Source organism: Athene noctua, chromosome 2, assembly GCF_965140245.1.
Source record: "Athene noctua chromosome 2, bAthNoc1.hap1.1, whole genome shotgun sequence".
Taxonomy (NCBI): domain Eukaryota; kingdom Metazoa; phylum Chordata; class Aves; order Strigiformes; family Strigidae; genus Athene; species Athene noctua.
Genome location: NC_134038.1, coordinates 142,040,422 through 142,051,759, shown reverse-complemented (window position 1 = coordinate 142,051,759; position 11,338 = coordinate 142,040,422). Strand labels below are relative to the sequence as shown.

General features: G+C 37.7%; 1 protein-coding gene across 1 annotated transcript in view; it reads left to right on the top strand.

The window, feature by feature from the left end:
• RFTN1 (raftlin, lipid raft linker 1) overlaps positions 1-11,338 on the top strand; it is a 101,805-nt gene that overhangs the window by 47,288 nt on the left and 43,179 nt on the right. Inside the window, exon 4 of the mRNA XM_074898087.1 lies at positions 6,287-6,395. Within this exon, the coding sequence (XP_074754188.1) occupies positions 6,287-6,395 (109 nt within the window). The remainder of the gene's footprint in view (positions 1-6,286; positions 6,396-11,338) is intronic.

Sequence of the window (11,338 nt, the reverse complement as noted above, 5' to 3'; positions counted from 1 at the left end):
ATCTCCCGTTCTGCTGTCATTTGCAAACCTGTCAAGAGCACACCTTGTTCCCTCCTCGGTACCATCGATGAAGATGTTAAACATGACAGGCTTCATGCTGCAGACCCCTGGCTGGGTGCTCCACTTTTCAGTGCCCTCCAGACAGGGTGTTACCATTAACTATGGAACTGGTTTTCACTCATCTGGTTTTCCAGACTGTAGTACCCTAACCTGCATACAAAAATAGTGTGGGAGCCAGTGTAAAACCTCTTGCTAAAATTGCTATCAGTGACAGGCCACTGCCCTCCCGCCACTTGTCCACAAATCTACTCATTTTAACATCAAAGGCAATAGAGTTGGTCAAGTATGATCTAGCTTTGCTACATCCATGCTGACTGTTCCCAGTGCCCCTTCTCCTTCATGTGCCCTGAAATGTGCTACAAAAAAATCTCTGCAGAAATACAGGAATTCCATCTGAAGGTGTTTCAAAATAATACAGTCTGACTGTATTATCAGTGATCTTGTGTTTGCTTGAGTTGGTGAAAGTGGATATTTTGCATTGCTACAATGTATTTTTAATTTAAATTTAAATGCCTCTGTGTGTGTGTGTATATATATATATATATATGTGTGTGTATCTGTGTGGTTTTCATGTAGGATTTAGGCTTGAAGATGGCAAATGTCTGACCTTGCCTTCATGAACATTAGGATCAAACATGTTTTGTGTGCAAAAGCAGGGTGTGTTGTTGCTCGCAGCAGGCTAATTTCAGCTTGCTGAAAAAATAATATTTATTCCATACCCATTTTCCTCTAGCTCAAGGGACAATGGCTTGACTTTTTAAAGCTTGCTATTTGTTTCAAGTTCAAAGAAATACATATTTCCTTGCAACAACTTTTAACATTGACCCAAAATAAATGTTCTTTTATCTGTGTTCTCAAAATTATAAACACAGCACGTTAAAGATGCCTATGCATCCATACATGCCTGAACTTTTCACAAGTAACTCTATATGCTCTTGTTAAAAAAAGTTCATAAATTTTACTAACAAATAATATATATTCCAGTGATATGGTTTCCTATATAGGAAAATTCCTAGTAAAGAAAATGCTTAGGTAATAAAGTTAAAACTGTCATGTGGGTTAGAGTTGAGGTTGTTATGATGCAATATACCTACTTTTATTTTTATAAAAAATGGTGCGTTTGTTGGGTGGGCATCATAAAACCTGTGGGTTTTTTAATTGCTGCCGTCTTGGTTTTCAGGTACTCTAGTTTTGCTAGATTTTTAACTTGGAAGTACGCAGATACAAACTGCTCATGTTAATCACCTTGATGTGCTTTTATTTTTTTGTAATTAGATCAGTTTGTTATAAATGTACAGTTATTTTTTGAACTGTAGAGCCATTCCTATGTAGTGGAAAATCTCAAAACAACACATTCCTAACATCATCTTAATCAAATAGTCATTTTTAGACTGAGCAGCTTAGAAGTGTGCTTTTGGCTTTCCAAATTCACGGGCATGGAGAACTTCATGAAGATTAGGACCAAATGTTGGCTCCCTCATTTCCTTCTTGTATCTGGAAAGGCCTGGAAATCCAGTTTGTAACAGACACCAAGTTGTCAGCTTTAATAGTTACTGTGTAAGTTCCTGGTACTCTACAGCTGGTAATGGTTTATCTACCATGAAATGGCACTTAACTGCAAACAGCTGTACAGGAAATGACAGCCTACTGAAACAACCATCATAAAATATTTTTGGCCAGTGAACTTCCAATTATAAGTGAAAACTTTATTTATTTTTTGTATTTTCTTCTTATTTAGTGGCACTAGAGGTCCTATTTAGGATGCAAGATGCCGCTCTTTTTAAGACTGTGGTCCTCAGCCTTTTCCATATCAGTAACACTTGAGGGTACCCTCTACCCCTGGCGCTGACATGCCTGAAAATGGTATCTCTCTACATAGACTGTAGTTTCCTCTCAGCTCTTTGCCCACCCCATGGTTAAGGTTGTTCATGGTGGTCACTGAGGATATCTACAGTGATCTTCTTTGGGAAGATTGATAAAGATAAACAAGCAATGACATATATAACAAAGGAAGAAAAACAAGTGAAAGCCCAGGGTGTATAAGATATGGTGAAATTTTCTGTCATTCTCCACGATTAACCAGTGATTATCCTCTCCTGGGCAGACAGGCAGGAGACTGCCCTTTCCCCACTGCAGGCAAAGTGATGGCATTGTTCACACTGTCCCTTATATTCCTCTCAGGTATCACAAAATGTGTTAGAGTGAGTAGAGGATGTTGTAACCGGTTGGGGTGTACCAGCTTCTGCAGTTCGTCTTAGCTTCCAAGAAAGGTACAGCCTTACTGTATCCAGTGTGCTTCTTTCAGGACTGGGTCATTTTTAATTAGCCCAGGGATTTTTTTGTTAGAGGAAGAAAGATAATCAAAACCTTGAATGTTTGAAGACAATAGAGGGATGAAGATTCAGTTTTCTAACCTAGGAGGAGGAGGAGAAGAGCAAGAAACTGCTGACTGTACATCCAGAAGAAAAGGAAGGGCTTTCAAACTGTTGGAGCTTACACATTTTTTTGAATAAACTGATCTCAGCATTCCTCTTTCACTTTCATTAAGAAATGTTTTATGGTGAAAAAGTGGAAATTAACTTTACATAAAACTATTGCTTTATTTTTATACATTGTATTCCCAGTAACTTCCTTTGCTATAAAACTGATAAGAGACTACAGACTATGGATTATTGGGTTATTTTTTAAATGATTGACATCTAGTCCTTCTTCAGAAGCGAACAGGGAGTCAGGAGTCCTGAGTTCTTCTTTTGACTTCTCTTCTGACTTCTGTGATCTTGATAGATGTGTGTATTTTGGGGGTCCCAATTCAGTCTCAATGAAAGTGATCCTAAAAGTAGTCCCATTAAATGAATAAAACCCAAAATATAATAATTTCTGTTCAGTATAGAATTTACCTGTACCTATATTTAGCTACTTCTCTATGACTATACTAATAGTATTCAAAGAGTTTAATGAGAGACTTTTATGATATTTATTAACTGCATAATTTATTGTGTAGAGGCTGGAAATCATTTCTTGCCCACCTGGATTTGCTCAGAAGATTATTTTTGTGGGCTGTGAAATCCACAGCTATTTGTTCTTTTCATTGAAAAGCTATGGCCTTTGTTTTGTTTGTTTGTTTTTGACAGAATAATAGGCTCTTAAATGTTTCCTAAAAAGCTGAAAACTACCTCTATAGACAAAAGAGTTGCCTTTAACATATATGGACATAATTTACTTGAAGGCATGGGAAAATACTTTTTGGAAATATAGAGTACTTCTGTTGGAACATTTTAACTAAAGATTTTATGGCCTTTAGCAAGATCTGTTATGTGTATTCTGTAAAATAATGTTCCTAACAGAGTGCAGTGGTATTTGATCCATTCTCTATCGTGAGCCCTACTGTAGAGGTAGCTCTGAGACTTAGAAGAATCCACTGTCTGCTCTTTGCGTAAACATTTACAGGCAGCAAGTGTATTGTTAAAGGAGGAAAAATAAACAGGTCATTTTAAGCAGCTGTAGTAAGAATCACGATATTTTTATGGATATAATCTGTATCTCACATAACTCATACTCCTTTCGAAAAAGTTGGAAGTAGGACCTCAACAAACTGCACAAAATCAGAGTCTAGGGAGCTGTTGAGGGGGAGGAGAGGGATTAGGAGAGAGTGGTTCGAGGGCAGACTTCCCTCTTCCTTGTGCCTCTGTATGAACCTCACCAATATAGGTGGAAAATAATTAATTTTTACAGTTAACCAGTGGGTTTAAACATGAAAATACAGTCTTTCTCATTCTTTCAGAGCAATTAGAAAGTAATTTTTATGTTAGTCACAGCAATAGTTTGCACAGACCCCTGATGACTATGTAAGAAACAAGCCTTGGTGAAAGAGTGGGAACAGAAAGAAATGGCATGTCACATGCTTAATTTCTGAGATTTGGTAACTTTGAATTTGAGCTCTATAATTTCAGTCTCTGCTCTGGGAATATGATTTCCTCAGCCAGGCTGGAAGGGGGCTGTGTTGAGTGAGGTGGGTTGTCCTGACAAGGGAAATGACAGAATCATTTGGTCCTCATGTTTGTAGAGGTTTGGTGTTGTCCCCCAAAAAAGGGATTGGTTATCTAAAAAGGGCTTGGTTCCTTGCTGCGTGTTCCTGGTAACCCACTTCTGGTTTGTAATTAAACAACTGAAGCACTGGAGAATTGTTTTTACTGTGTTTGATGTTGTATGGACTTTGCATTGTAATATCAAGTGGCAGTTTTGATGGTCTGTTAATTGCTAGAACATTAGATAGCCCCAGCTCATACTTTTCTGTCTGGAACTTGACTAGATAACATCAGGGTTACATTTCCAATTAGTCATATTCAGATTTTAGAAAAAAATATGGAGGTATAGTAGTAAGTGCTGTAGCAGGGAGACTTTCTTAAGTTTGTTTTTATGTTCTTGAATTCATTGAGTTTATCTGTGGTGAAAAATATGCACAGAATAGATTATTTTATCTAGGAATTTATCTAGATTTTGCTGTGGGAACAGCAAAAATGGTTATCAGTAGTTCACGTGTTCCCCCTCACAAAGTTATCTTTTTTTTTTTTTCTTGACAAAGCTGTTCTTTGCTGCTTAAATTAATTTCTGTACACCAGTTACAGAGGAGTAGTGGTGGAACACTTTTAGTTCCCCAATAATGATTTTTGTAAATCCTATAGAGATGTTTGGAGAGTTTCCATGGACACCAATGTTTTGTTAAAATTTTCGTCCAGAATCAAGAACAGGATGGGACCACAAGTTATGAGAAGAACTTAGAAAGGAGGGGAAAAACAAATAAGGAAAGGACTTGAGTGTTCCCAAACAATTCAGAGTCTGGTACCACCTGTCCCAAATATAAGTGAGATAAAAGAAATGAAGTGAGAGTATAGCCTGTGTGAAAGTGGGAAGATCAAGTACAAAAAATGTCATGTGATACTTGAGAAAATGTCTGCAGTATTGCCTAGGAAACACACTGCCAGTTTGCAGTCAGCAGCCTACGCATCTCATGGCTCTGAGTAACTGTTAGCATCTCGGGAAAGCCCCTGGGACCATCTGTAGCTGAAGCGTGTTTTATGTGTCACACAATCTCAGTCCCCAGAACAGGGCTTTCACACAGTCTTGCTTTTGTAAGCATGGCAAGCCAGCAACGCCCTTGTTTTGTTGTTTTGCTGCTTTCTCGGCACTCTCAGTTCAAACTTCTGCACCGTTCTTCCTGTCCTGTAGGTACCCAGTGCATCAAGTGACTGCTGGCCAGGATTAGATCTTTACTTCAAACTAGATCTTTCGATTCTCCATATAGGATGTTAACTACTTTGTTAGTAATCCCAAGAATTACAGGCTAGCTTTTCTTTTTGTATGTTCCTCCACATGTTCTCCTGAAGAACTGATAGAACAAATGATTCTCTAGATTTCCTCTATTGATCAGGCGTATCAGTTTCCTTTCATGGGAGACCAGAAAAGATGAAAACTGCCTTCAGTAGCACTGCTTTGCAGTGCATGCCGATGGACTGTTTCTCAAGATTGTTCAGGATAACTTCCAAACTTTCCCTTGGCATGTTTTGACTAATACCATGTTTCCACAGCACTGACTTCTTCAGCAATGTATATGGCAGATGCCATACGCTTTGAATTATTTTAGGAGTTAGTGTCTTCTGGAGAAGGGATTTCACACATAGGTTTTTATATCTCAACAACAAATCATAAGGTAAGACTGAAAGATAGACTGATTAGCCCCTGGTTTTTAAATGTTGACTTAGAATAATGGTAGGCAAGAGAAGGGTTTCCTTTAATTACTGTCTGTGAAACACACCCTACATCAGGCGGCCCTGTGGGGCTCAGAGCATCTGTCAGCCCATTACATTGGAACCTACTTTCTGCATATTCTGAGTTACATTACCTGTGCATCTCCTTGGCATTTGCCATAGATGCCATAGATCTGTCCAGGAAACACTGACAAAGTTTTTCTTGGACAGATAAAGAAATTTGGAAGTCCCCGAGGCTTTCCACCATCTGCAGTCATTGGTGTGATCTCCTTCCCTAGCAAGTAGGTGAGATGCTGTAGCTGCCACTTGTCAGAACTGTGTCAAGCTGAATGGAGTGAATGTGTGGGAACCGAAGTTTTGTCTGAAGGTTAGCTCTCCATGAGAAATATTTATAAAGGGGAAGTCTGGGTATCCAGCGTTAACAGCAGAAACTGATTTGTTTTTTCTGTCTGCCTTTTTAGGTCTCCAAAAGGTGACGTCCATAGTGAAGGATATGTCTTGGAGGTAGAATGTTGCTCCTCTTTAATCCAGCTTTCAGACAAAAAGGAGGTACCTGACTTTATTAAGAAAGTGAGTAAAAAAGAAGGGCAAAAACCAAAACAGTATTCTTTTATTTGCACTGTAATAACTCCTTCTAGTTCTGTCAAACTGACGATAGGAATATGTGCACATTTTGTGCAGTTGAAACACTAACTAGAACTTGGTGTTTTAAGTATCTGAAGGGCAATTATTGAGAGAAACACGTTTGATCATATTATTATGAGAAAGTGATTTGTACTATCACAGGAGAGTGACCTCTCACAGATGATATCAACTAATTTACCAGTGTGGAAGACAGTCCTGTAATAGTGTAAACATTTTAAATCTAAACAATACATGTAACTTCCGTTTTAGTGTCAAAATACCCTATTGGATAGTACTGTACCTAAAATGCCTATTAAATCCCAGAATCCCCCAGATTATTTTAAATTTTGTTGCGGTATCACATGAAGTTAGCAATTGGAGGTGGTACTGGTAAGCTAAATCCCTTTGTCATCCAGAATACTGTTGCTTTAAATAAACTTTTGTATATATTGTGGAATTTGAAAAGAGCCCTGCAATTGCCTTCTTTTTAAAACTATTTTTGGTTCTGTAATATTCTGCCAGACTGGAAATTAGCAGGTTATGTCCATTTTAGCGAAGACAGATTCATTGTGCATGTTTCAAATTTTGCAGCATCTGTTGTGTCCTATTGCATGTTATAAAACCTAGCATTAAATACTGTATTTACTTAGCCACATGGTGTAAGAATAGTGTGGATAGGCATACTCCCCTAGCTTTAGTCCATCTTACAGAGATGTAGTTAAGAAAATTTTGTAGAACAAGTTTCAGCACAGGCTGTATGAGCTTGATAGGGACTCAGCTTGACAGACTACACTCATGTTGAATCTTTCCTTTTTACTAAACTGTGAAAACTAGATTAAAAAATAATGCAGCTTTGACCATCTGATCATCATCATACTTAAAAGATACATAGATTCTGGTATCAGAACAAACCAGTTTTCAGAACACTTAACTATAATAATATTCAGAAGTTGGAGTCTGAATTTTCATTTCAGGGTTTATTGTGTTATTGTACTTTTATTCTGATGCTATCTTTGATTTTTTTCAATATATTCACACTTAGGCAAAACTGGTGTAGTTCTTGTGTATCAGTTTCAACGTGTTTGATTTTGTTCTTCAGTTCTTTGAGTCGGAGTAGAAATATAGGCTTATCTGTCACAACTGATAGCAAAATTTTATATCATTGCAACAGAAAATTTCTTTGTATTTTTAACTTCAGAAAGAGTATGGCTGACATGAAAACAAAATGACAATCCAGGAGTCATCTTATTTCCATAAATATCCAATTCTGAAGCTCTTTAGAATGCTTTTCTAGACATGGTAGTGTTTCTGTTGGTAGAAGCCATTTGATTATGGGGGGTTATGAAGATGCCTTTTTGAAATATAATAATTTAAATTTTAATAGCTAAAATGTATATTTACTGTTTCTCTGTAGGCTGAGTATGTCGCTCATCCTCAGATGTTATTTGATGTAGAGGAATTTGAAGTTCTTTGAAGCTGTTGCTGTCAAGTGTGTGCTGTGTCACTGTCTATATCTGATTAAACACACTGTGAAAGTCTCAACACTTTTATGTAAATCTGACTCAGGAAACAGGACTTGTTTGGGAGTAGGAATTAATTGTCATATTAACTAAATTGTTGGAGCAACAAAAATGTCCATTGCTTTTAAGGGCATATAAAACAAATGTTTACAAACAAAATAAATGAAAAATAAAGGATGCTCTTCAAAGTAACTTATAACAAAAAGCTGTTAGAGAGGGCAATTGCTTTCTTTCAGAAAAGAACAACCCTATAATTCTTCTCAAACTGTGGAATACAGTTGAAGTTAATAGTGTTGTAATTGAAAAGGCAAATCCTTGACTGCAGAGCTTTTCATAACAGAGGCTTTTAGCACATGTTTACCATCTTACTGGATTGCAAAATATTATATTTTTAAAAAAGATAATGTACCCATATTTTCAAAACAAGAAGTCAAAATTTTCTCCAACTGTGCATTTACTAGGAAAAACTCCTTTACCCTGAGAAAATTGATTTTATTAATTTGTTTATGTTCTGCTGAGCAAGTATTGTTTACATGGAGTAAAGGATGCAGTGTTAATAACTTCTTTTCTCAATTGACTTTTTGTTGCATTGAAAATGTATGTCATATTGAATATTAACTGCTTGCTCCTGGCAAACACAGAACAATTTTGCAATGGCATACAGCACAGGTAATATCTTTTTTATTTTTCTATAACTCCATATAAATGTTTAAGAGTAATGAAGTAGAAAAAGGAAGTTATTTCACTGGAGATTGCTTCTTGCTCACTGTAAAATGTTTGATAAATGCCAAAGAAGACTCCCTGGCCAAACCTGTGTTCTCCTGCTGAGATCCTTCTCCATTTCGGGACCCTGTCCCGGTTCTCTACTCTGTTCTGTACATTTTTGCCACCATTGTGGTTTCTGACCGCAATTGTGAGCCATGGAAGACAGAAGACAGTTAAGTATTTGGAACATAATTTTGCACAGGATACACTCTTCCTGTACCTTAAAATCACATTGACATCACCACATTCTGTTTTTTCTTTCCTGTCAGTGGGGATCTAGTGCAGCTCAACCTGTCCTAAAGAGCTCAAACAGTCCCAGTCTTTGCCATGTAATTCCTGGGCAATGAAAGAAGTGATTTAACTGTTGTGTATGTACTTTACTGCTGTCTTTAACTCCCAGGCAAAACAAGAGATTAAAGATTTACTCACCTGCTTTTTAATGAGCAAAGCTAACTTCTGAACTTCTGATCACTGGCTCAGATCATTCTGAAGCTGTTTCAAGTCAGAGATGTTACTTCTAAGATACCGTAATTTGTAATACTTTGACTCGTGTCTCATGTAAAATAGGGTAGCCTTTAATTACTTCCTTAGTTGCTCTTTATTTCTGTGTACCCTGTTATAATTTTTTTCATCTGAGAGTGTTCTGAATCTGCTGAGACAAGTAAGGGAAGGAGAAGCTAGGCTGACATCCCACAAAAAGAGTTATTTTGGATACGCAGTCATATATGAATGCCAAATATGTTTCTCATGACCTTTGTTTTCCACATCAGTCTGAGTTATAGGCTCTAGAAGGACTGTAACGGGCAGAAAGTTTTACTCCTGTTTTCACATCTTTGCAGTGTTGGTGACAGGTTAGGAAATGGAGAATAATTTCTGTACCATTTCTTCTCAGTTCTGACTTCTTAACATTTAGGAAGCATGTCTTTGTATTCTTGGTTGCCTGCTTAATAAAGCTCCATCAGAAGGAAATTCTTGTATGTTAACTTTTTTTCAGTTTGACCACATTGCAGAGTTGATATTTCTTGTCCCTGTGGACTCATTATCCTTCACTGGGGAGATATGATAAGTGTGGAAAAGCATGGTTTAAAAACACCGCAGCTTAAATGAAATCCAAAGGCAGGCATCTTCCTTTTGTGTTTTTGACTAGACAAGGAAGGACTTCTTCTTGCTGGTCTCTCTGTACTTGGCTCAGAAATGAGTCTGATTTCTTTCAACAAACCTAAGCCCATACATATGAGTAGTTATTTTTGCATTTTCAGAAGTGGAATAGTTCAGCTTGGAACATGACTGCCATCTTGAAACACTTACGTAACGCTTATCTTGAAATGAAATCTGCCACATGAGACAGTGTTTGTCAAATCTGCTCATTGCTGTTCCCTTTGTTCAGAGGCTTGGTGAAGTCCAGTGAGCAATGCAAAATGCCATCACCAGCTCTAGCTCAAAAGCTGCCAGTAACATGTCACTCCCTTAAGTGGTCCTCTGAACAACTTCTGTAGTCCAAAGTATTCAAGAAATAATCTTGACTCCTGCAGATGTAGTGACTTTGCCCATGGGCTTGTTGACATTTATCTTCTGGTAATAGTATTGCTGGGCCAAGGAAGTGATGGTACCTCTCAGACTTAAGTGAGTGGGATCCCAGGGAGGAATATGCCAACAAAACATATTGCAAGGAGGCTGCCACCCATGTACTTGTTCTAGAGTTGCCACCTGAAACAGGAACCACCAGTTCTCCCTCGTACAAAGGCAAGTTGTGTACGGAATTCTGCTGTTTTGAAAGGAAGTCCATACAATACTAACACTTGTATGAAGAACTCTCATCCTACATTGCTGAAAGGATCTACCATATTTGAGCCCTCTTGCCAGTTTTATGGAATATATGGTATCAACTGGTATTTACTGGAATTTTTCTAAACGTCTTTTAAAAAAGAAAATATCAGGAATAGAACTGGCATGAGGAATTAGTACGTTTCAAGTGTTAGTTTATGCACTGGAAATTAATACACATTACTACCAACAAGTTTAAACTGTAGTGGAATTTAGTGTACTCCTGAAAGGTGAGACATTTCTTGGAGGGGTTTGCTTCTCCTGCCTGTTATCTGCCCTCGCTCCTTTGGAGGGGATGGCAGGCAGGAGACTGGCAGAATGGTTGGGTAAGGAACTGCTACACACCCCGAACACACACAGGTCAGTCTCACTGCATGTTTCTCCATACTGATGCTTTTGTCAAACTACCAAGATACTTATTTTCCTGCTCCCTTGTTTTTTCCCTCCATTCATCTGTACCTGTATTGGTGTAATCAAGATAACCGCTATCTTAGTGCATGCGCATTTTTTTTCTGGAGAGTCATTTGTGTTAGAACTCTAATTGGTGAAGAATTTTTGTATTAGTATTGCTGTTAAAAGGCAGGTTGATTCTCCACCTTCTTCTAAGTTGCTAGGTCGAAGCAGGGTTGGAGTATTTAGGAGGACTTGTGTCTCTCCTATAAAATAAAAACTGAATGCCTATATGAATTCTCAAGAGCCCTTTTAAATAATTTCTGTAGATGTTCCCAGTCAAGGCAGTGATTCAGCCCAGACTTGACTCTTCACTTATATCCTGCATAC